The 20,671-nt window shown below is 39.4% G+C and overlaps 1 protein-coding gene across 2 annotated transcripts in view; it reads left to right on the forward strand.

Moving 5' to 3' along the window:
• Positions 1-19,095, forward strand: part of AR (androgen receptor) — a 190,257-nt gene extending 171,162 nt beyond the window's left edge. The window contains exons 4-9 of one of the 2 annotated variants that reach the window (XR_013974889.1): positions 1,025-1,312; positions 6,668-6,812; positions 10,598-10,728; positions 11,508-11,665; positions 12,431-16,666; positions 17,359-19,095. Coding sequence is in view for 1 of the 2 variants with exons in the window: in XM_080910608.1 (XP_080766734.1) it covers positions 1,025-1,312; positions 6,668-6,812; positions 10,598-10,728; positions 11,508-11,665; positions 12,431-12,586 (878 nt within the window). In the remaining variant the exon portion in view is untranslated. Of the gene's footprint in view, positions 1-1,024; positions 1,313-6,667; positions 6,813-10,597; positions 10,729-11,507; positions 11,666-12,430 lie in introns of both variants that reach the window. The other variant, XM_080910608.1, reaches the window with a different exon arrangement.
• Positions 19,096-20,671: the final 1,576 nt, after the last annotated feature.

The raw sequence follows: 20,671 nt of genomic DNA on the forward strand, positions 1-20,671 counted from the left end.
CTGATAAACCTTTCGTTGCCCCTTTAGCTCTCATGTAATAAGTCCAGATCCTCATTCAACTGGTCTTTTTGTCTCTTTCTCTAACAATGATGCATTTGCACGATTCTCTTGTTTACAAGATTTGGTATTTTCCTATAACTTAGAAGTCAGGAAGTCAGGGCATCTTATATATAAACCCAATTATATTGTTTTCTTGGTTACAATGTTCATTCTTTACTTATTGCCTGTTAAGCAAGCCTGAACTTATTATAGTATATATGATACATTAAAAATTAGGTTATACTTTATATCACCGTAGATAGCCATTCTTTCCATATATGCAATATAAACTATAGGCACACTGATTTCTGGTTGCTCCTATTTCCTTATGCCCTTTATTCCCATTTCTACCTCATGAAATTTCTTATCAGTGTTTAAGCTCAAGGTCAAATGCCACCTTTGAGGCGAAGTTTTACCTAACCTTACCATACAGAAAGATTTATTTTCCCATCATGATGATGCCTTTATTGTCATTTTTACTATTCTGGTACTTTCTCAAATTAAATTTCCAGTATTTATTTACTTCTCAAAAACTGGAGCATGGCCTATGTTCTTTATGTTACTTAATAACGAATATGTGCCAATGAAAGCCTGGTTAATAGATGAATAAAGAAAGCAATCATGAATGTTTCTGTAAGTGAATCAATTGAATGAATGTCCCAGATATAAATACTGAAGCCTGCATTCAGGCAGAGCTTATTCAAGGATATAATAGAGTGGTCTAAAACAAGGGTCAAAGGTGAAAGCAAAATATGAAAATTTTTCACAGGGATTGGGGATAACTCTGTTATTCAACCAGTGTTAATAAAGCCTTGTCCTTAAGAAGCTTGGATTCTATGACCAGAAATAAAGAAGCTATTACTATTCATTATTATTATTATTATTAACATTATTTTCATTATAGCTAGGTCACTTTTCCTAACAGGGTATTATGTTTATTTTTGTCACCGGATAATAAATTCAAGTTTCTTTTACTTCTCAATAGCTCGTAAGCTGAAGAAACTTGGAAACCTAAAACTACAGGAGGAAGGAGAAAACTCCAATGCTGGCAGCCCCACCGAGGACCCATCCCAGAAGATGACAGTATCACACATTGAAGGCTATGAATGTCAGCCTATCTTTCTTAATGTCTTGGAAGCCATTGAGCCAGGAGTGGTGTGTGCCGGACATGACAACAACCAGCCTGATTCCTTTGCTGCCTTGTTATCTAGCCTCAACGAGCTTGGTGAGAGACAGCTTGTACATGTGGTCAAGTGGGCCAAGGCCTTGCCTGGTAAGGAAGAGGAGAATGAGGATGTGGTATAAGGGGTGTCATAATTATTGAATGGTTCTTTGGGCCAGGTACTCCTTGTCTCATGCAGCCCTCAATGCCACATTGTAAAAAAGTGAATTTCATGTAAAAAAAATTCTCACTGTAAACATTGAGGGAGTTGAGACTCAGAAAGCACAAGAAAAAACAGCACACTAGTACCCCACATGAATATACTGCTACACACAGTAATCATAATGTGCCATTTAAGCCAAGATAGCATATATTATAGTTCTAGCTACACAAACCCCAGGATGTTCTTCAGTGTGTAAACATGGAAGTTCACACTGGAGGTAGTATTAAGCCTGAGTTATCCCACTGGAATTTTTATATGATATGATAGAAAGAAAGTTGAGAGACAGAATACTTAGGTTCTAATCTTAGCTCTGCTCAAAACCCATTTTTGATACCTTACTCTTCTGGGACTGTTTCTTTATTTGTATGTACCAAGAGTATTTTGGACTAATTTGATAATTTTTAAACTCTACTTCAATGTTTTTTACAGTACTTTAGGAATCATAGTGGCAAGAAAGGTTATATCATAGTAAGAATTACCAAGTGATTACCTTATTTCCCTTGGGATACCTCCAGTAATGAATAGGAACTAACTTCTTTGCTAGGCCATCTGTAACTGAAACAAGACTTCTAATTTAACTATAATTGATTAGGAAAGCTTTAGATATCTTTTATCTATGGATTCACAAACATTCCTTAAGCAAACAAGTCGTTAATTTTTTAAAAAATGCACACAGATACAAGTGAGTCCATTGACTTAAAGCTAGAATCTTTGCCTAATCTTCAATACTTAAATGTCTCATCTCCCCCAGCACTACCCCCAATTAAGCCATAAGCTTAAGTCACTGTCATACAGTTTTGTGGCTCTTGGGAACTCATTTTGAAAGGCAATGAAGCGTATGCTCTTTAAAGATTCTCTCAATCCTGAGATTATATGATTCAAAGATTCTTTTGAAATATCAACAACCAAGTCTCCTTCTGTCAAGTCAAAGATTAACCCACGCTTTAATGAAAACTTCTATTGAGACAGAAATTTGTAATGTGGGGAAAAATGTTCTCTGACTATCATAAAAATTTCTTATGAAGTAGGAGCCTTTTCTTCTGTTTTACACGGAATTAAATTTTGACAAGAGGCATAATGATCTTAAGTTAAAGACAAAAATAAGAGTATTCAAACAGACAGCAAAACAGACAGAGAGTAGACACATATGAAATAAAATAAACATCTTGAGCCCAGGCCCTCCTAATTTCAAGTCACTCCCAACTTATGAACTCTAAGCAATTGTGTGCAATGGCCCTCCATTTCTGTTATTCTTGGCTTTACAATGAAGGGCAAAACCTCCTAGAAAGCCACCTGAATTGTATAATGGCCATTCTACTTTTGAAGACTTTGCATTTTGATTGTCAATAACTCATTTTGTATTTCTAACCCACAAGGCCCCAGTCCCAGCTTCTAGAACTTTCCTACTCTTTCTCATGTCGGAAAACTGAGTAGAAGTAGCCAATAAGATTACTGGGCAGGAAGCCCAAGGACTGTGGCTGGATATACTCTGTGCCAAAACTGAGAGTTCACATGGGGAGCAAGAATGCAAACAAGAAAAAAGGCATTATTATCATTTATCCAGCTGGATGTCTTGATGCCATTTTTAATGGATAGTCTCAATTTCCAAATATTTAACATGTCTCATTTTATAGGATTCACAACCTCTCCATATATATGAGTCTCAAAAATGATCATCATCTCTATTTCACACACTATAGTACAAAGAAGTTAACTAACTTATTGCATTAGTTACTTAACAATGGAACCAGAGCTTACACTCAGGTCATTTGGTTTCTAATGAAGTGGTCTTAGAAATAACCTGGTGCAGATAACTATGGCAGAATCTATCTTACCTGGAAATACTACTGGCTGTCAATGTCTGAACCCTCAGTAAGAGAAACCTTTTTTCAACTAACAAATTTGCAAGCCAAAATCAGTTTAGTGCCTGCCTTTCCAGAATAAATGACCTCTGACACTGAATCATTTAGAAGAATAGCTCCTAAAGGAAGCTGATTACTGCATTCATAAGAATGTCTATTGAAATTGTCCATAATCGCCTACTAGTTCAAGTAATTTGCACATTCAACATTTGAGTTTCTGTCCTATACTAGAACCTAGTCAGAAGAATTTTGTTCTGCATTTTCTGTGGTGGTGATAATATCTGGAAATTTTCTAATAGGCTTCCTGGTACATTAATAATTCTAATTAGAAATATGAGACATTTTAATCGATTGTATATTCACAGTATATTTGTAATCAGATGGATCTGGATTAGAATTTTAGCTATGAATTCATATATAACCTTGAATGAATCATAGGACTTTGTGCATTTTCCTTATATATTTTTAGAGATGGTAGACAAATTGGTGAACTGTCATGGCCCAGAGTTAATAGATAAAGAATACCTAGTACAGGAGGTAAAATGCAGAAGGTGTTGTCTAGATGGTAGCTTATAATTATGATGATTGGGTGCTAAAGCTGTAGAATTCATTAAGTTCAATCTGAATTGCCTTCCATAGACCTCATATATTGACCTCAGGTCTGAACTGTCTTCTTTGAAGATGTTGACTGGTCATTGCACTGGAGCAACAGACATTTCCAGGACCTGTATTTCACACACTGTCCCAGACATGAACCTATATACTTCTAGTGGTGTAGATGATTGCTAGTAATAATGTTGATTGGGTTCTAATGAGAAAACAAAGAAATACCATCTATTTCTTGTTGATTGTTTCTCAAAACCGGGGCATAATTTCTCTGCATTTTGCCAGAAAAATATGACATTGTCTGAAAACAGTTTACCCCCATTTTCCCTTATTAGCCATACAGTCTGAGCAGGCTACTTAAAAAACTATGCATTAAAAGAACTGTCAGGTACTACAAACAGAATACACCTATACTGGAACACAAGTGTTTTATGTTGTTGGTGTGTGCACAAGTATTGTGTCTGAGTGCTAAGCATCTCTGTATACTGTTAATTAGTATTGCAGCCTATCTAAAATGTTCTCCTTTCACCTTTTTCTTAGTTTTCTGGTGTTGGAGAGTGGGGAAAACATCTGAACAGATAATTTCTTTGATACCTGCACAGTTTAATTCTTTCCTTGCCATGAACCTTCAGATTCACACATTTTACCAAAAGATCAAAGCTTATCAGCCAGTGTTCCCCCCCTGTCTACTACTTCATAGCACAGATGCTCAGTGTTTAGATTCCCAGGGCTATTTTACCATGTGAATATTAAATATACCCTCATTAAGCCTAGCCTCTTGTCTTTTATAAGGAGGAGTCCGACCCAGAGATTCTATACCATAGAATGTTTCCAGGAGAGAAATGCTCTGAATTTTGAGGATCCAGCCAGTCTGTTCATTTGTCAATAAAATGAAGAGAGAAGTATAGGGCTGGGAACTAGGATTATGGCCAAAAGCTTATGACAGGGAGACTTGAAATCTAAAATAAAACTAAAACGGAAGGGAGTGAGTGTGTAGGTGAGTGGTCAGAGAGCACTGTGATAGTGAAGACTTCACCCTTGTGCTCATAGATAAGAAAAGCAGATGACCCACATAATCTCAGAGCTGAGACCATCAGAAGAAGATAAAGGAATGGAGGTGAAAACTAAAACACATGGATTCCAGTTCTAGTTCAGCCATGACTACATGACCTTGGGCAAGTCACATAACTGTCCCAATCTTCAGGTTCCATATTGATAAAACAAATGGCATTTTGCCTGTTACCTAGAATCATGAGTATCAAGTGAGATCAATTCACAGATGCATGCTCTAATATTCTTAATGATAATTCTGAATTTGTGTGAGAAAAATAAAGGTACTCATAGGGATGAGCTATGGGATAAGGCTTTAAATTTTTTAACTATTCAAAAAATTGAAAAGTTCTGGTAAAACTTACTTATATATGTTCTCCCTATGTGTTATTACAGATGCAACTTTTTGGAGGCTTCTTTCTGAACTTAAGGGAAGCCATTTGGAGGGAATCAAATTCCTGTTCTATGAAATCTGAATAAAAAATATTGCAGAACTGGAATTATGTGTCTAATGTCTATCAAGTGCCTGGTCAAATACCTGGACTATGATATGTATTAGGGACAAAGATGAATGGGAAGCTAAGCTTGAAGTCTTGTAGAGGAGAAAGATGTGTTCATTCATAAATTAGAATATTTTGAACAGTGTTCTTTAGTCTGCTAAAGCTACTCCAGATTCCTTGAAAACTTAAAGATTCATGATGGGTCCATGGTCTCGAATAATATAGAAAATGCTTCACAGAGGAGGTAGTTTTAGAAAAAAATTTGAAACATAAGCAAATATTACATTGTAAGCAAGGGCATCAACTTGAGCAGAGGCATGGAAAAACTTGAAGGATTCGACAAATTGTGCATTTTAAAGAAGGGCTGGGACCTAAATTATCAGAAGGGAAGTGACAAGAAATTAACCAAGTCAGACAGGTCATACAGAGGCTTTTTCTATATAAATATAGCAGTTTATGGGTAGCAGAAGGATATGAAATTAGGAGGGGCAGAGTTAAATGGGAATTTTTCTTGTTTAATTAAAAAGTTAATTAAAGAAATTCAGGAAAGCATGGGGTACACAACTCATGGAAGGAAAAGCCTAAAGGGGGTGCAGAGAAAGCAATGTGTTAACCACCTCCCATAATTTACAGATATGTAAAATTATCCCTTTTCCGTGGTTGTGCCATGGCTGACATCAGATTTCAACTAGAAGACAGCTTTTTAAAGTGAGAACTGTCCACATAGGAGAACTGGCAATTAAAATGAATCTTACCAAAGGTGTAATGATCAAGAATGTAGGCTTGGGAAATCACTCTGCTAGATTCTGCCATCCGACCTTGAACATATTAATAGGCTTCTCTGTAACTTATTTTCCCTGATATACAGAGTAGGGATAATAAATGCATCTATTTTATTCCTTGTGAAGATGAAATCAGTAATAGAAGTAAGGGTCTCAGAAAAGTGTCAACTTGCTATAAGTAGTGTTAGATTCTAACTCTTCCAAACATCAGCAGCTTTCTGATGCCATTATGATCTTATTAAAGAGCTCAGTGAAAGAGAATGAATAGGGCCCCACCATACAGACTTTTCTTCTTCATTGCCTTTCCCTAAATAGCTATCAGTGGTGTCCTTTAAGGCTCCTAGTTGGCTGTGTGTGGGCGAAATTTTCAGCAGAGCAGAGGCCCAGACATAATTGAGCCCACCAATGGCAATCTGACTTTGCTTCTGCCCTTTCTACTCCAGGTTTCCGCAACTTGCATGTGGATGACCAGATGGCAGTCATTCAGTATTCCTGGATGGGACTGATGGTATTTGCCATGGGTTGGCGGTCCTTCACTAATGTCAATTCCAGAATGCTCTACTTTGCACCTGACCTGGTTTTCAATGAGTAAGTACTCTTGTGATCATCCTTTGATCCTCTTGCTATCACTGAGGACTCCTGTCAGTCACTATTTGTTGAGCAATTATTTTCGTGCCAGACTATGTTTGGTACTTCCTAAAACCCTTCTCACTGATTTCTTATGATAATCTGATCTGATTTCATAGATATTCATGTCTTTTAGGATGTGAGAGTTCATATATATATATATATATATATATATATATATATATATATATATATATATATATATATATATATATATATATAAATTGACATTGGCCCTAGCATTTCCTTTTTCTTAAGAGAGTTAATTCATATTTGTCTTCCTACCTACTATATTTATCGTTCATAAACTTGGCCAAGAGCTCAGATTTTAGAATCATATACTCTCCTAACGTCTTAGTTCAGGTATTATCCATGTCTTGATCTTAGGACAAGACCCTTTAATGTCTCTGACTTTGAGGTTCCTGAAATTGTCAGTTTTCTCATACAGCAACAAACATTTTAAATGGGAATTAATATATGTGGTCTTCCTGGCCTACGGTAAAGAAAATACCTTTAAAATGAAGACTTAAAAGAATCATTTAGTCCAAGAATGGTGACTCGAAGAATCCCAGCATTCAAGTGATGGAGGCAGGACAATCAGGAGTTCAAAATTAAATTTACATTCGTAGGACATTCAGAGTCAGTCACCAGCCTAGGCTTCAGAGTAACATCTTCTTTCACTGGAGGAGAAAGAAAGATAAAGGAAAAATGAAAGGAAATGGTGGGAGAGGAAAGGGAAAGAAGAAAAAAAGCAAGGTAAGGGAGACAGGCTAGAGATGCCATTCTCTTTCCCTTTCCCCTTTCCTGTTATTATTACTGTTCTCAGATTTTCCAGTGGCGCTGTGAACAGAGCTGACCAGAATAACTGTCCCAAGAACCGTGAGCTTAGTTCATTATAGGGAACCCTTTTAGTGAGGGCAGGAATTATGCTCCCCCCCACCACCACCTTCGGCTCTTTAAATAAAATTCACAGGCCTGTGGTTCCTTTAAAGCATAGCAATGCCATGAAAGGCAGGGTAAGTGTCCCCAACTGCTCTCTTTCAACCTAGCCAGCCCTGGTAGTCAGAAGCTAAGAATAACCACTAGGATTTTGGTTTCCAGATCTTCCAACAGTTACCTATGATGCCTTCTTCTGGGGCAGACTTTGTAATGCCCCATAACTGTTTGTTGCCTCCCCCACCCCCTGACCCTCCTATTCTGCATTGAGTCAACTCCTCAAGCACTAGCTCCAACTTCTGCAGAACCCTGAAATCTTTGGATTTCTTCACCTTGATCAATTTCTAAATATCTATTTCCCTCTCCCTCCACATATGCCTGAGGCACCCTGCCTCAGCTTTGTAATTAGATCTTACTCTTATCTCATGAGAAGATATCATAGGGCTTATGATAGCATCAGGCTTGGATCTATTGATCCACAAAGGTCCTGAAACAAGGTTCCCTTCCATTTATAAGAACCCATTGCCTTACAACCATTTGAGTCCCTAGAAATATCTAGGTCTGTGTTTCTCAACTTACATACTGTTAATATCTTGGAATGATGTTTTCATTGTGCAACATGTTACAGAGTTTTGCACTCTCAGTATCCTTTGCACCTGCTTGATAAATAAGGTTTCAGTTGTTTTAAAAAGTAGTGCCCTACTACGTTTCTACTGCCCACTGGAAAGGCTATACTCTCCTGTTGGAAATCATTAATTGCTGTCAACTGAGGCCCAGAGAGACAGAGATGGGGAGTTAAAGCTGAGAAAACTGATGTGCTGCTCTATGGAATACCAAAGTCCTATCCTCAGTAAAGTTCTCTTCATTCTTCCCCTCTTTTTGGAAATCCTGTGTTGTGAGGATAATAGGCTTAAATTCTAGCTCTATAACCACAGGGAAATTGCTGCAGTTTGCAGAGTCACATAGTTCTCACCATAGAATGCTGTAACAATGAATATAACGCAGCAGCATCTACCTTCCACATCATTAACTAAGCACTTAAAATGCAGCAGGCACTATGCTCAGTGTTTTCCAATCTTCATTTTTCTTTTCATCTAGTCTTCTATCAGTGCCTTCTTCTGCTCTTTTGGTGAATCCCAACCCTAGCCATTATTTTTACCCTACTGTCCATCCCCTTTCCTTCCTTTAAGTCTCTCAAAATTTCCTCTCCCTGCTTCCTGTTTATTTCCTCTTTGAATTCCTTTCATTGCTTATTCCTCTTCTCTTCCATTCATTCCCTATCTTTTCTGCCTCAAGGGCCTGAGCAATATTTTAGGGATCCTTTATGCCAGGGCTATGATTTCAAACACTGCAGTGTTGACATCAACAGAGGCGTGCAAATACAATGGAGACAGAAGCAGAGGCAGGCTCAAGGGGCAGCAGAACTTACTCACATGTCCTCTAGGGTAAAAGAGCTTAGAGCAGCATTGTTCTGCTCAATTGACTTGTGATACCATCTAAACACTTCCCTTGTCCAGTTGGATTTCAGCCTGGATTGAATAATTCACCACCTGCTACCTTCTCTCCTTCTCCAGGGCAGCCAAGGTCTCTATGAGATAGGTTGCAGAGCTTCTGCCCAGGCAATGACAAGTCTGCTCAGCCTGTGCCCCGGCTTTGGGGCTTTGGGAACTAGAATATCAAAACATGGCCTTTATAGTCCATCTGGGAGGTCTTTGTGCTCATCACTTAGGCACTTAAGCTGGTGTCAAATTCCTCTTCCTTTCTTCACACGCTACAAATAAATGCTTCTCTCTCCTCTCTCTCTCTCTCTCTCTCTCTCTCTCTCTCTCTCTCTCTCTCTCTCTCTCTCTCTCTCTCTCTCTCTCTCCTCTCTCCTGTCTCTCTCTCTCATGCCCCCATTCTCTCACCTTTCTCTTCACCCCCCCCACAAACACATACACATACATGCACACACTTCCGAACTTAAAGGCTTATTAGTAGTCTTTTTTAGAGGCTTGCCATAGTCATACATGGAACAGAGAGATTGCCTCCACCCTGAAGCTGTCCAAGCCTTGGCCACTTCCCCATATAATTTATAGGTGATAATGTGATAATCTGTTCACAACTCACTATAAGAAAGCAGCTCACAGATGTTAACAACTCCCAAACTGCAATAAGGAACAGCCAGTCTATGAGGGAGTGGGCTCCCCTCTGCAGAGGACATTGAGACAGCACTGGAACTCATTGTGAAAGGGAAATGTGCAGTTTATATCTATTGCTAGGTGTTTTTAAAGAAATGATTAAATTTCTGTTACAGGAAATGGCAGGCAGGGGAGTTGACAAGATAAACACCTGTGACTGCTTGCAAATCCTGGTATTCTTACATAGAAGAGCAGCTTCCCTGAGTTTTCTCTCTGAGAAATCCCGAAATGGGCTGCCTAGGTGGCTGCTTCTGGCTCTGGCCTTAGCTGTGATCTTAGCACCGTAGTCAGGGAGACCATGTGCCTGCCCCATTGTGTTTATTTGCTTATGCTTTCCTGTCTCTGACTCAGGAAACAGAAAGGAAATACAGACCTGGAAATTCCATGTGCTAAACCATATCCTGACCAGGGAAGATGAGTCTCTATTAGGTTAACAGAAGCTTTGGGCACAGTGTGAACCGCATAGTTCCTTGTCACTGTAGTTTTACCAGGACTATAGTAGCCAGAGTTTTCTGTTTCTTGGAAAAAAAATAGAGAGTAAGAGGGACATCAAAAGTCATTTCATGTGGACTGCTGGGAAGCCCCCCCCCCCCCCCAGTTTTCCTTTTCATCTGTTTGTCTCTTGTTTAGGTACCGCATGCACAAGTCCCGGATGTACAGCCAGTGTGTGAGGATGAGGCACCTGTCTCAAGAGTTCGGATGGTTGCAGATAACTCCCCAGGAATTCCTGTGCATGAAAGCATTGCTACTCTTCAGCATTAGTAAGTGCCTGGGGCTACAGAGGATGCCACTGGGGTTGCAAAAGCTCCAGGGGGCTCCATTTTCCACTAAAATATTAGGAAGAACACAGCCCCTACACATTCCCCATCTCTCCCTCATCCACCTTCCAGGTTCCCTCAGCATCCTTTCTCCTTACAGAGACCAATTTCATGTATAGAAATCAGTTTCATTGGTCGAATTCTGCCTCTACCACTTTCTCCACTCTCCTTCCTTCACTAGATGAGGCCTTTACTGTAGAAATCGGCATGAGCCATCTTGCATTCCTTGCAGAGGAGTACAGTGGGAGGGATCACCTCCCAGAATATATTTCCTCTTCCAGCAACCAAAGGATGCTGATGTAAGAAACTAAGACAGGGCTTGCTGGGCAGCCAAGAAAGCTTGCTTTAATATTTCCTCTAAGCAGAGTGTAATGGGGAGAATGGAAGCATTTGATATTTGATAAGCCAGGTTTTTCAAGTGTCTAAGTCATAGTTGGACAGAAGAAAAAAAAAGAGTTGTTTGGGGCCTGAGAAATGGGTACGTGGAAAAACTAGTTAAAAAAAGTTTAGTCTATTTTCCCTAACTCCCTCCATGTTAGGAATAGAAAATCCTTTACTCTGAAGGCCCCAGGCACACAGACTTCATCTGAGAGAAAGCCCAATAAAGGGCTCCCTCTGTGTGTGGGTAGGGAATCAAGTTTGTGGTCAGAAAACTTGGTGCTTTGTCTAATGTTCTTTCGTGGGCATGTGCCCCTCCCCATTCTGTCTTCATCCCACGTCAGTTCCAGTGGATGGGCTGAAAAATCAAAAATTCTTTGATGAACTTCGAATGAACTACATCAAGGAACTCGATCGCATCATTGCATGCAAAAGAAAAAATCCCACATCCTGCTCAAGGCGCTTCTACCAGCTCACCAAGCTCCTGGATTCTGTGCAGCCTGTAAGCAAACTACAGAGGGTGCTTTATCAGGGAGAGCAGCTTGATAGAGCCCAGTGATAATAAGCTCCTCTAGGGTCTGGCACCACCTGTTGGGAGGTGCTTCCATTTGCCTCTGGCTTTGAGTATAGTCCAAGAAGAAAATGCAATGGAGAAGAAAGGAACACAGGTCACAGTGTCCCAGCTGGATGTTGTGAAAGGGGTGGAGGAGTTGAGTACAGAGAAGCTGAGTTGCAGGGAAGAAGCTTAAGGCAAATGAGTTCCCCACAAAGACAAAACAGACCTAGATACTTTTCCTTCCTCTCTTTCTTGAGTCGTGTGTGTGTGTGTGTGTGTGTGTGTGTGTGTATGTGTGTGTGTGTGTGGTGTGTAGAAGGAAGAAAGATGAAGAATGGAAAGGAAAGGATAATAAGACAGAGAGAAAGAGTGTATATATATATATATGTATATATATATATATACATATATACATATACATACATGTATATATAATAGAATAAATATATATGTATATGTATGTGCATAATAGGGGAATAAAAGAGACCACTTAGTCTAAGAGTCCACAGTGCCTCCATGAGGATCATTTTTCAAATACACAACTGAGTAGATACACAAACACGCACACGCACCTACACACACACATAGGGCAGGATCAAGCATAAGCAAAGGGAAAAATTCAAGGGTACTAGAATTCTGAGGTGGGAGAAGAGTTAGGCAGAAGCCATGTTTTTATTAAGCCAAGTTTATGGTCTCTTACTCTCCATACAGATTGCAAGAGAGCTGCACCAGTTCACTTTTGACCTGCTAATCAAGTCACATATGGTGAGCGTGGACTTTCCTGAAATGATGGCAGAGATCATCTCTGTTCAAGTGCCCAAGATCCTTTCTGGGAAAGTCAAGCCTATCTACTTCCACACACAGTGAAGATTTGGAAACCATACTACCCAAACCCACCTTGTTCCCTTTTCAGATGTCTTCTGCCTGTTATATAACTCTGCACTACTTCTCTGCAGTGCCTTGGGGGAAATTCCTCTACTGATGTACAGTCTGTCGTGAACGTGTTTCCCAGTTCTATTTCCTGGGCTTTTCCTCCTTTCTTTTTCTTCTTCTCTCCCTCTTTGACCCTCCCATGGCACATTTCGAAGCTGCTGCGTGTTGTGGCTCCTGCCTGTGTTTGGATTTCTGTTGTCTTTCTTTGAGTCTGTGATGCTCCTCTTGTGGCCCAGTGTTGGCTGCGCTTGTTTACAGCACTGTGCTGTGTGCCAACCGAGCAAACGTTTACTCACTTATGCCTTGGCAAGTCTAGAGAGCTATACGTATCTGGGGAAGAAACAAACAGAGAGAATAAAAAGCCAAAAACAAAAAAACAACAAACAACATGTTAGGTTTGTTTCTTCATGGTATACAAGTAAACACATAAGATTCCCAAAGACGCCAACAGTGACTAGAAGTAAAAAATTACAAATCCATGAGGAGTCACTGTTTTTGTTCATCCTGTCTCTCAGTGGGAAACTTCAGTTGTTGCTAATGGCTATTGCCATTAAAGAGCAGGATGACCCCAAAGCTTAATGATAAGGTAGAGAGAAAAGAGGACAAGGAGGGCAGATGGTTAACCATTACCTCCCCACAGCCTTTGTCCCTTGAGTCCTAGAGTGCTCAGCTGCAGTGCAATTCATTGTACTGAAATGTGCTCCTTGTTTGAAAACTTGTCTGCATGTGAATGCCTCCTCCTTCCAATCCTTTTCTCTCCTAACCTCTGCTTCCACCCTCAATTGACTTTCAATAGCTTCTCTCAGAGCTTTGTACTAAACGTTCTTTTTAGCCAAAACCCGGCCACTTCCACTGAAGTTATGTCATGAGAAGAAAGCTGAAAGATCTGACTTTTTGGAAGGCTCCGGTCAGATTTATGCTCATATTTCCATATGTGAGCCATAGAAGAGCTTTGTGGCTAGAGTCAGAGGATAAGAAAGTGATGGCTTAGCCATTCTTCCTTTAGAGACAGTGAATAGTTGATCCCATAGTTCAATCATCTTTTCCTCTATAGGAAAAGGACCTAGAGACTCATACTCCCTACACAATTCTTCAGTGTTCTGTGGCCCTGAACTTCACGATAACGCATTTAAGCCAAGGTGGCAAAGCTTATACACTTCTCTGAACATGTTTATAGACACTGTTAAGATCTCCCTCCCACCACTACCATGAAGGCTAGCAGACCAGCAGCCACAGCATCTATGTTTAGATGTCAATAGTGTAAAAGACATCTCACTCAATGTCTTTCATCAACAGTAATTTTCTGGAGCCCTTAGACAAATTGAAAATAAAGCATCAAAGGGACCAGACATCTGGGCATCATGCCCTTATTCTCCAGAGACAATATATTCCTATCAAGTGGAGAAATGTCAATTTCCTCCTCAGAGCAACTAAAGGGGATATCCAGACCATGGTGGAGAAGAAAACTAAGTAACCCAGCTGGGAAAACTGAAGACACTAGAACCAGAAAGCATAGGATTTTTTTCTTTCCATCCAGCATACCCACCGGCAGAAATGATGGAAAGAAGATAGAAGGCCAGAAGAATGTACAGACTTCTGAAGTCTTCAGAGGCAAAGTCTAAAGCCAGGTGAACACCATCTGGTTAATGGGCACTAATTTGCTCATCTTCCTCTATTGTAATTGTTGGGCTGACTTTGGCCAATGTTACTCAGAATCTCCACCATAGTTGTCACCTCTCAGTCAGAGGGTGCAGGACCACTGAGACATTCTGTAGAACCTGTAGAACCGTGGCTCCTATTGGACAGGTCTGGCCGGTATGGCTACAAATAGACTACACCCATCAACTCAGGGCATGCCCTGGGTCACTGGTTTCATGTAGTTTGTTGGCAGCCTTCTTTACTGTGGACTCTGTTTCTCAATCTTGAGTGCAGGAGGAATGCTCACCTACTCTTGCATTTGCATCATTCCTCCTCACTCAGCTCTTTGCTTCCCTGCAGAGCTTAAGAAATCAGGGGCCAGCCACCAAGCTTACCATTTTGGTTGGTATGCTATGTTAATTGAAAAGGTGGTTTCTGAATGACAGGTTTTCTTCCCTGATTTCTTTGTTGATATTAATAGCAAAAACAAACTTGCAAAACAACTTCTTTAACCAGGGAAGAAGAATATAAGATGGACAATATACTAATCCAACCCTGCTGGACAAAAACTGAAGCTGACAGGTTACATTTTTTTTTTAAATAGGACAGTTTCTGATTTGCTTCGTGATGACACCATTTGGCTTATGTACAGGATCTCTGTTAGCTGTACCTTAAGCAAAAAAAAAAAAAAAAAAAAAAAAAAAAAAAAAAAATCAAAATCACTACTCTTTTTAGTTAAACTGGGTTACATTTTAATAGTTCCTTTACATCTATTCTGAATCAATTTTTTGTCTTCTGTGGTACATGGATTTTATTATAACATTCTAATATTTGTCTTTGTAAATACTAGAGTCTTCGTTCCATTTCTCTAGGAAGTTTTTCATCTTATGGAGTTCCAAATCATGACTCTTCTCTTTATGAATGTATATATTTTTTACTTGCAAAAGCCAAAAATCAGCAAAACAGCAGTGTACTTAAAGCAACGCCAACTAAACTCCAAGTTTCCAAATGACAATACTAGAGAAAAACAGCATACACATGTCTTTATGCCTCCTGCCTCTGCAGTGGGGCTTAAGCGAGCAATGACAACCATAGCTTGGCTGAGTTCTCTCTCCCACAGAAGCAAAGAAGAGATTGGTTTTTGGTTTTTGGTTTTTGGACTTTCTGTTTCTTTTGTTTTGTTTTGTTTTGCTTTCTTTGGCCATCAATGTTCCAGCTAATATGATTGGCAAAGCAAGCACTCTGCTCAGCAGAGTGAATGTTGCTGGTGTACTATGCTCAGCTATGAACGAATGGTCATTTTTCCATTCATTTGGTAAGACAGAAGATAAGGATCACTTACTGGACAAGTCAAGGTGATCATCTCCGAAGAGGTTTACAGTGCTTGATGGGAATGGAATATGAGGACGAGAAAAAGAGGAGTACCACGGAGAAGGCCCAACTGGGCTGGACAGCAGACAGCTGCCAAAGTCACGAACTCTGAGCTAAAGAAAGAGTCGTGGAGTGCTTTCAACTCTCATTTGCAGGGCAGCTCACTGTGTGTGGACTCTGAGCTGACATGGGAGTTGGTCTCTTTGTTCAATAGATTTTCTATGCCACAGGCAATATTATTGTTCTTGGAAAGTTCATTATTTTTTTAAATTACCTTACTCTGAGAAAGGGATTTTTTTGAAGGATTCTGTCATATATCTTTGGAAAACAGAAAATCAGTAATATGTATATTTTTATGTATGTTCACTGGCACTAAAAAAAAAAAAACAGAAAAAAAAGAGGAAAAAAAAAAGCTTCACTCTGTCCTTTGGGTAGTTGCTGAGGTTAATTGTCCAGGTTGAGAAATATGCTTATGCTAACATCCTTCTCTGTCCATACTCCATTTCTAAATACATATAGGTATATATAACAAGATATAATCAACACACTTTAAGAAAAAATATGTCCACCATCCACATGATAAATCAATACTCCACAAATTACCTGACTTTAAGCTTCAAGTGACTTCTGTTTCACTCACTACAGATATGGCCTTGCCCCCTTCTTTCCCTTAAATTCAGCACGGCACATAGGCCCAAGCCACCCTTATACCTCCCTAAGACTTATGCCAGCATCATACTTCAGAGGGTTTTCTGAAGATAACTGACTTGCTATCCCTGCATGACCCTAGCATGGTCCTGCAAAAACAAGAGACTAACTCCAATTATTCTTTACTAATTGCCTGGGTAAAAGGTCATTGGGCCAAGGGCATGGTTCTTATGCTTATGAACCAGGGATGCTAACCTACTAGATTAAATTCCAAACCAAAAGTTTAAAAAAAATGACATTTAGCATGTGAGACTTCTTGGACTAAGAAGTTTCTCTCCTGGCCACCTTTACAAACAGGTTTGTTTTCACCACTTATCTCTTTGAAAAATCTTTGAAGGCATTTTTTAAGTAGAAAAGGAAATGAAAGCATTATATTATATAACCAAAGATTATATTGTATCTGCTGAGATACCAAAATTTTTTAAGGGCAGGGAAGGAGCAAGCATGAGTGCCTCTTTGGTAAACTATCCAAAGACAGACTGAAGGACTTTTTTGATGACTGACTTAGAAGACTTTGTGGGGAGGGGTTGTCTCACAATATACATATTTAGAACTGTTGAGAATAATTTGGGGGAAAATGGGATTATAGTGTCCTTCACTAACTGATTTTATAAGCAGAACTAGCTTTCCTTTTTTTTTTAAAGTAGTTACAGAGCAAATCTTGAAGCTCCATCTTTGCATGGTTGGAAATGGAGCTGGTCTTGGCCACTGTTTACTAGTGCCCATGTTAGCTTATTTGAAGATGTGAAGCCCTTGATGAGAAGGGGTACATTTAAAGGATTAGATTTTTGCACTAGAAGGAGGGCAGGCAGAAACCCTCATTTCTGCTCAGTTTGGACAGCACAAAAAGTTCTCTGCAGTTTAAGGCAGAAAGTTGAAATATATTGTAAATGAGTATTTGTATCCATGTTTCAAAACTGAATTATATATATAGATGTAATGTGTTCTGATAGCTTTACCTTTCTCTGCACCTTTATATTTGGTTCCAGGTCATATCTGATGCCATGTACTTGTAAGAGAGGTTGCAGTTACATTTTGGATGCTCTCTCAGAATGGATAAGACACCTGGATTGATGAGATAACTGAGATCTCTTCCCTTCTTGGGCCTGGCATTGAGGCCTTCCAAAGGGGTGGGAGAGGAAAGGGTAGGGTACATGATGTATTGCACTTTACTAGCTTAAGACAGATGAATGTGGAAAGGGTGGTGAAATTTCATTGAAATTGCCTGGGAATTGCAATAGGGAGAAATCCAGATATAGGGCCAGATGCCCACCCAAAGGACTGGCCAGAAGCCTCTTCATGGGATCTGAGGCACTGGGAAAAGAAAGGTGATTTCCTTGGTTTTCACCATCCTTGTTAGAGAAGGGCAGTTGCCTGATCTTGGGAACCTGGAGTAAATACTCCTTCTGTCACATCAATTCTTCACCTGCGACTGAGGTGCTCTTGCTACTGGGTGTCTGTGTGCTCTAATTCTGGTTTTGGATATGTTCTGTAAAGATTTTGATAATTGATAATGTATTTTTCTCTGTTCAAATTTGTTAGTGTGTTAGAAGTCATATCTCTGTAGGTACAGGTCCTTTGCTATTCATGAGTAGAGGGATTATTTTCTTCAATTAAGAGTTTGACACTGGGGTCTGTTGCCCGGAGCCCATCCAGAAAAATCCACATTTGTGACTATTTTTCCTGAAATTTCAGTCAAGGTAACAAATCACTAGGAGTTCTCTTAACCCTCAAAAAAAGTAGATAATTGAATTTAGCAGGTGGTATTTTAGAGGAAAAAAAACAAAAAAAACAAAACAAACAAACAAACAAACAAAACAGCCTTTGACCCAGCTTTAATATGACCCAATTTAATCTGGCCAGGAAGCAGGTAATGTATATTAATAGGTTTCCAATCCCAGTTGAGTGTGGCAAGGTTCTACTTTGTTTCCTAGTTCCTTTTGTCACTTGGCCTTTTATGGAATAAAACAAGGAGCTGTGAAATGGGCAGCACTGGTAGCCTGGAACAGTTTCCACATGAGCTACTCAGTCAGACTGTTATTTAGCTGGAGATATTATTGGCCAACAACAACTGGAGAACACACATATACATTACCTAAAGAAAAACAATTCTGAAATGCCGCTGTTTCTCTGAAAGTACTCTGTCTGTCTGCTGCCTCACAGTTTAAGTCATTGTATTCCATATAGCAGATTGACCAGGTATCTTATGGCATTAGCACCTGGTGCTAACTGTCCTGCAAAAAATTGTCTATGGGGTTGTCCTATAAGCCCCTTCTGTCACTGAAAGCAGCCACCAATGTATTCACCCGGGTTTTAAAAAAGTAAAAAAGAGATGGTCCTTTACCACTCTTTGACTCACACTCCTGCTTTCCTCTAGACAAGTATAGTGGACATTTATTAGGGAATACATTGTAGATGACATGCTTACACTGCCCTTGAGATTGATTTGGCAGTAAGAGGGAATAGACAATGTAACCAGAGATAAGAATTAAATCTGGATGTGGAGAGAGCAAAGAGAGAAAGCATTATTCAAATTTGTTTTCAAAAGAACCGATTTATTTTGCTTAAAACTTCTTTCGATGGGGCTTCAGTTCTCACAGAGGCACTTGGCCTCCACTGGGCAGCAGGACCAGCCCCAAGCGCTAGTGTTCTGTTCTCTTTTTTGTAATCTTGGAATCTTTTGTTGCTTTAAATACAATTAAAAATGGCAGAAACTTGTTTGTTGGAATACATGTGTGACTCTTGGTTTGTCTCTGCGTCTGGTTTTAGAAATGTCATCCATTGTGTAAAATATTGGCTTGTTGGCCTGCCAGCTAAAACTTGGCCACAGCCCCTGTTGTGACTGCAGGCTCAAGTTATTGTTAACAAAGAGCCCCGAGAAAAGCTGCTAATGTCCTCTTATCACCATTGTTAATTTGTTAAAACATAAAACAATCTAAAATTTCAGATGAATGTCATCAGAGTTCTTTTCATTAGCTCTTTTTATTGGCTGTCTTTATTGGAGTCAAGAATTGGTATCATGCCCAGTGGCCTTTTATGCTACTTTGATTTTCATATATTTTTAAAACTCTTAGCCAGTGGTTATAAATTTGCCCTGTCTTAACCTTAACATAGGTTGACCTGAGACCACCAAAATAACAGAACATCTGTGTTAGAAAGCACAGATGAAAACCAACAGCCCATAGCAACCTTTTGCGAGAAGCCCAAGCTTGTCAGCTAGGGGAAATCTGCATAAAGCTCACCTACTTACACTCACATGCTGTTTCCTATAAGAGTATGGGGCATTGCTATTTTTTTAACCAAGCCACAGAAAAAGGGAGAACACATTCTTAACCTCACTTGTTTTGTGGACCATATTATCTTCATCCACTCATGTATAAGCTGAGACAGCCTTCTTTTGGAGTTCTTTAGTTCGGGTAAGATCATTTATTGTTGCATCCCATTGCTAACACATGTGAGATTCCAAACAGAAACAGAACTGTTGATTTTTGAGCTGTTATTGATCCCACAATGAGGAAAGATAGGTGCCTGAAGCAGCAACAAGAATGTTCTCTATGCTTTGTATCCTCATATGTAACAACGGTTGTTACAAGATCTCCATTCTGCTTTGGGTTGAGGATTTGATAAAAACATGTGTCACACAGCTGGTGGGCTATTTGTTCTGGCTCTGTTCCCTATTAAAATTCCAGAACCCCTGATAGAAATCCCATATTGAACCATTTTTTAACATTTTCCACCTCAAAGTACATGGATTTCTCCCATGGTTCCTAATATCAGTGTAAGAACAAGAAGAAAGGAATTCCAATTATTCTTAGGATGGATATCTGTGTGCCTACAAAGAAGAATATGTGTATGTTCATAGGCTACATGAGAGTAAGCTTGTCTCCACAATAGGCCACTGACAACTGTTACTTAGACTTCCCTCCCTTGTATTAACAACGAATCACCTATATAACAGTCCTGCACAACTTGATTTTATTTACCACTCAATTCCTGGCGAGCTTGCTAGCAGCTACCTCAGGTTTTTCCAGAAGTAGCAATACCAAGTTTCAAGACAAGGCACCTAATAGGCTTGAAAGAGCCTGCATATAAAAGTCCAGTACATGACTCGCTAATGGCCATATAATTAATAAGTAGATATGATCCTAATGGGACTATAACTAATATATAAATATGATCTAGGCCCATTCATTTAATGTATCACAATGAAAATATCTCCACCCTTTTCTGGATCTAAATTAATTCTTTGGTAAAGTGAATGTCTATTAAAAGACATTTGACCTATATGAGATAGAAAGTCTT

Source organism: Micromys minutus (assembly GCF_963924665.1).
Source record: "Micromys minutus genome assembly, chromosome: X".
NCBI classification, from domain to species: domain Eukaryota; kingdom Metazoa; phylum Chordata; class Mammalia; order Rodentia; family Muridae; genus Micromys; species Micromys minutus.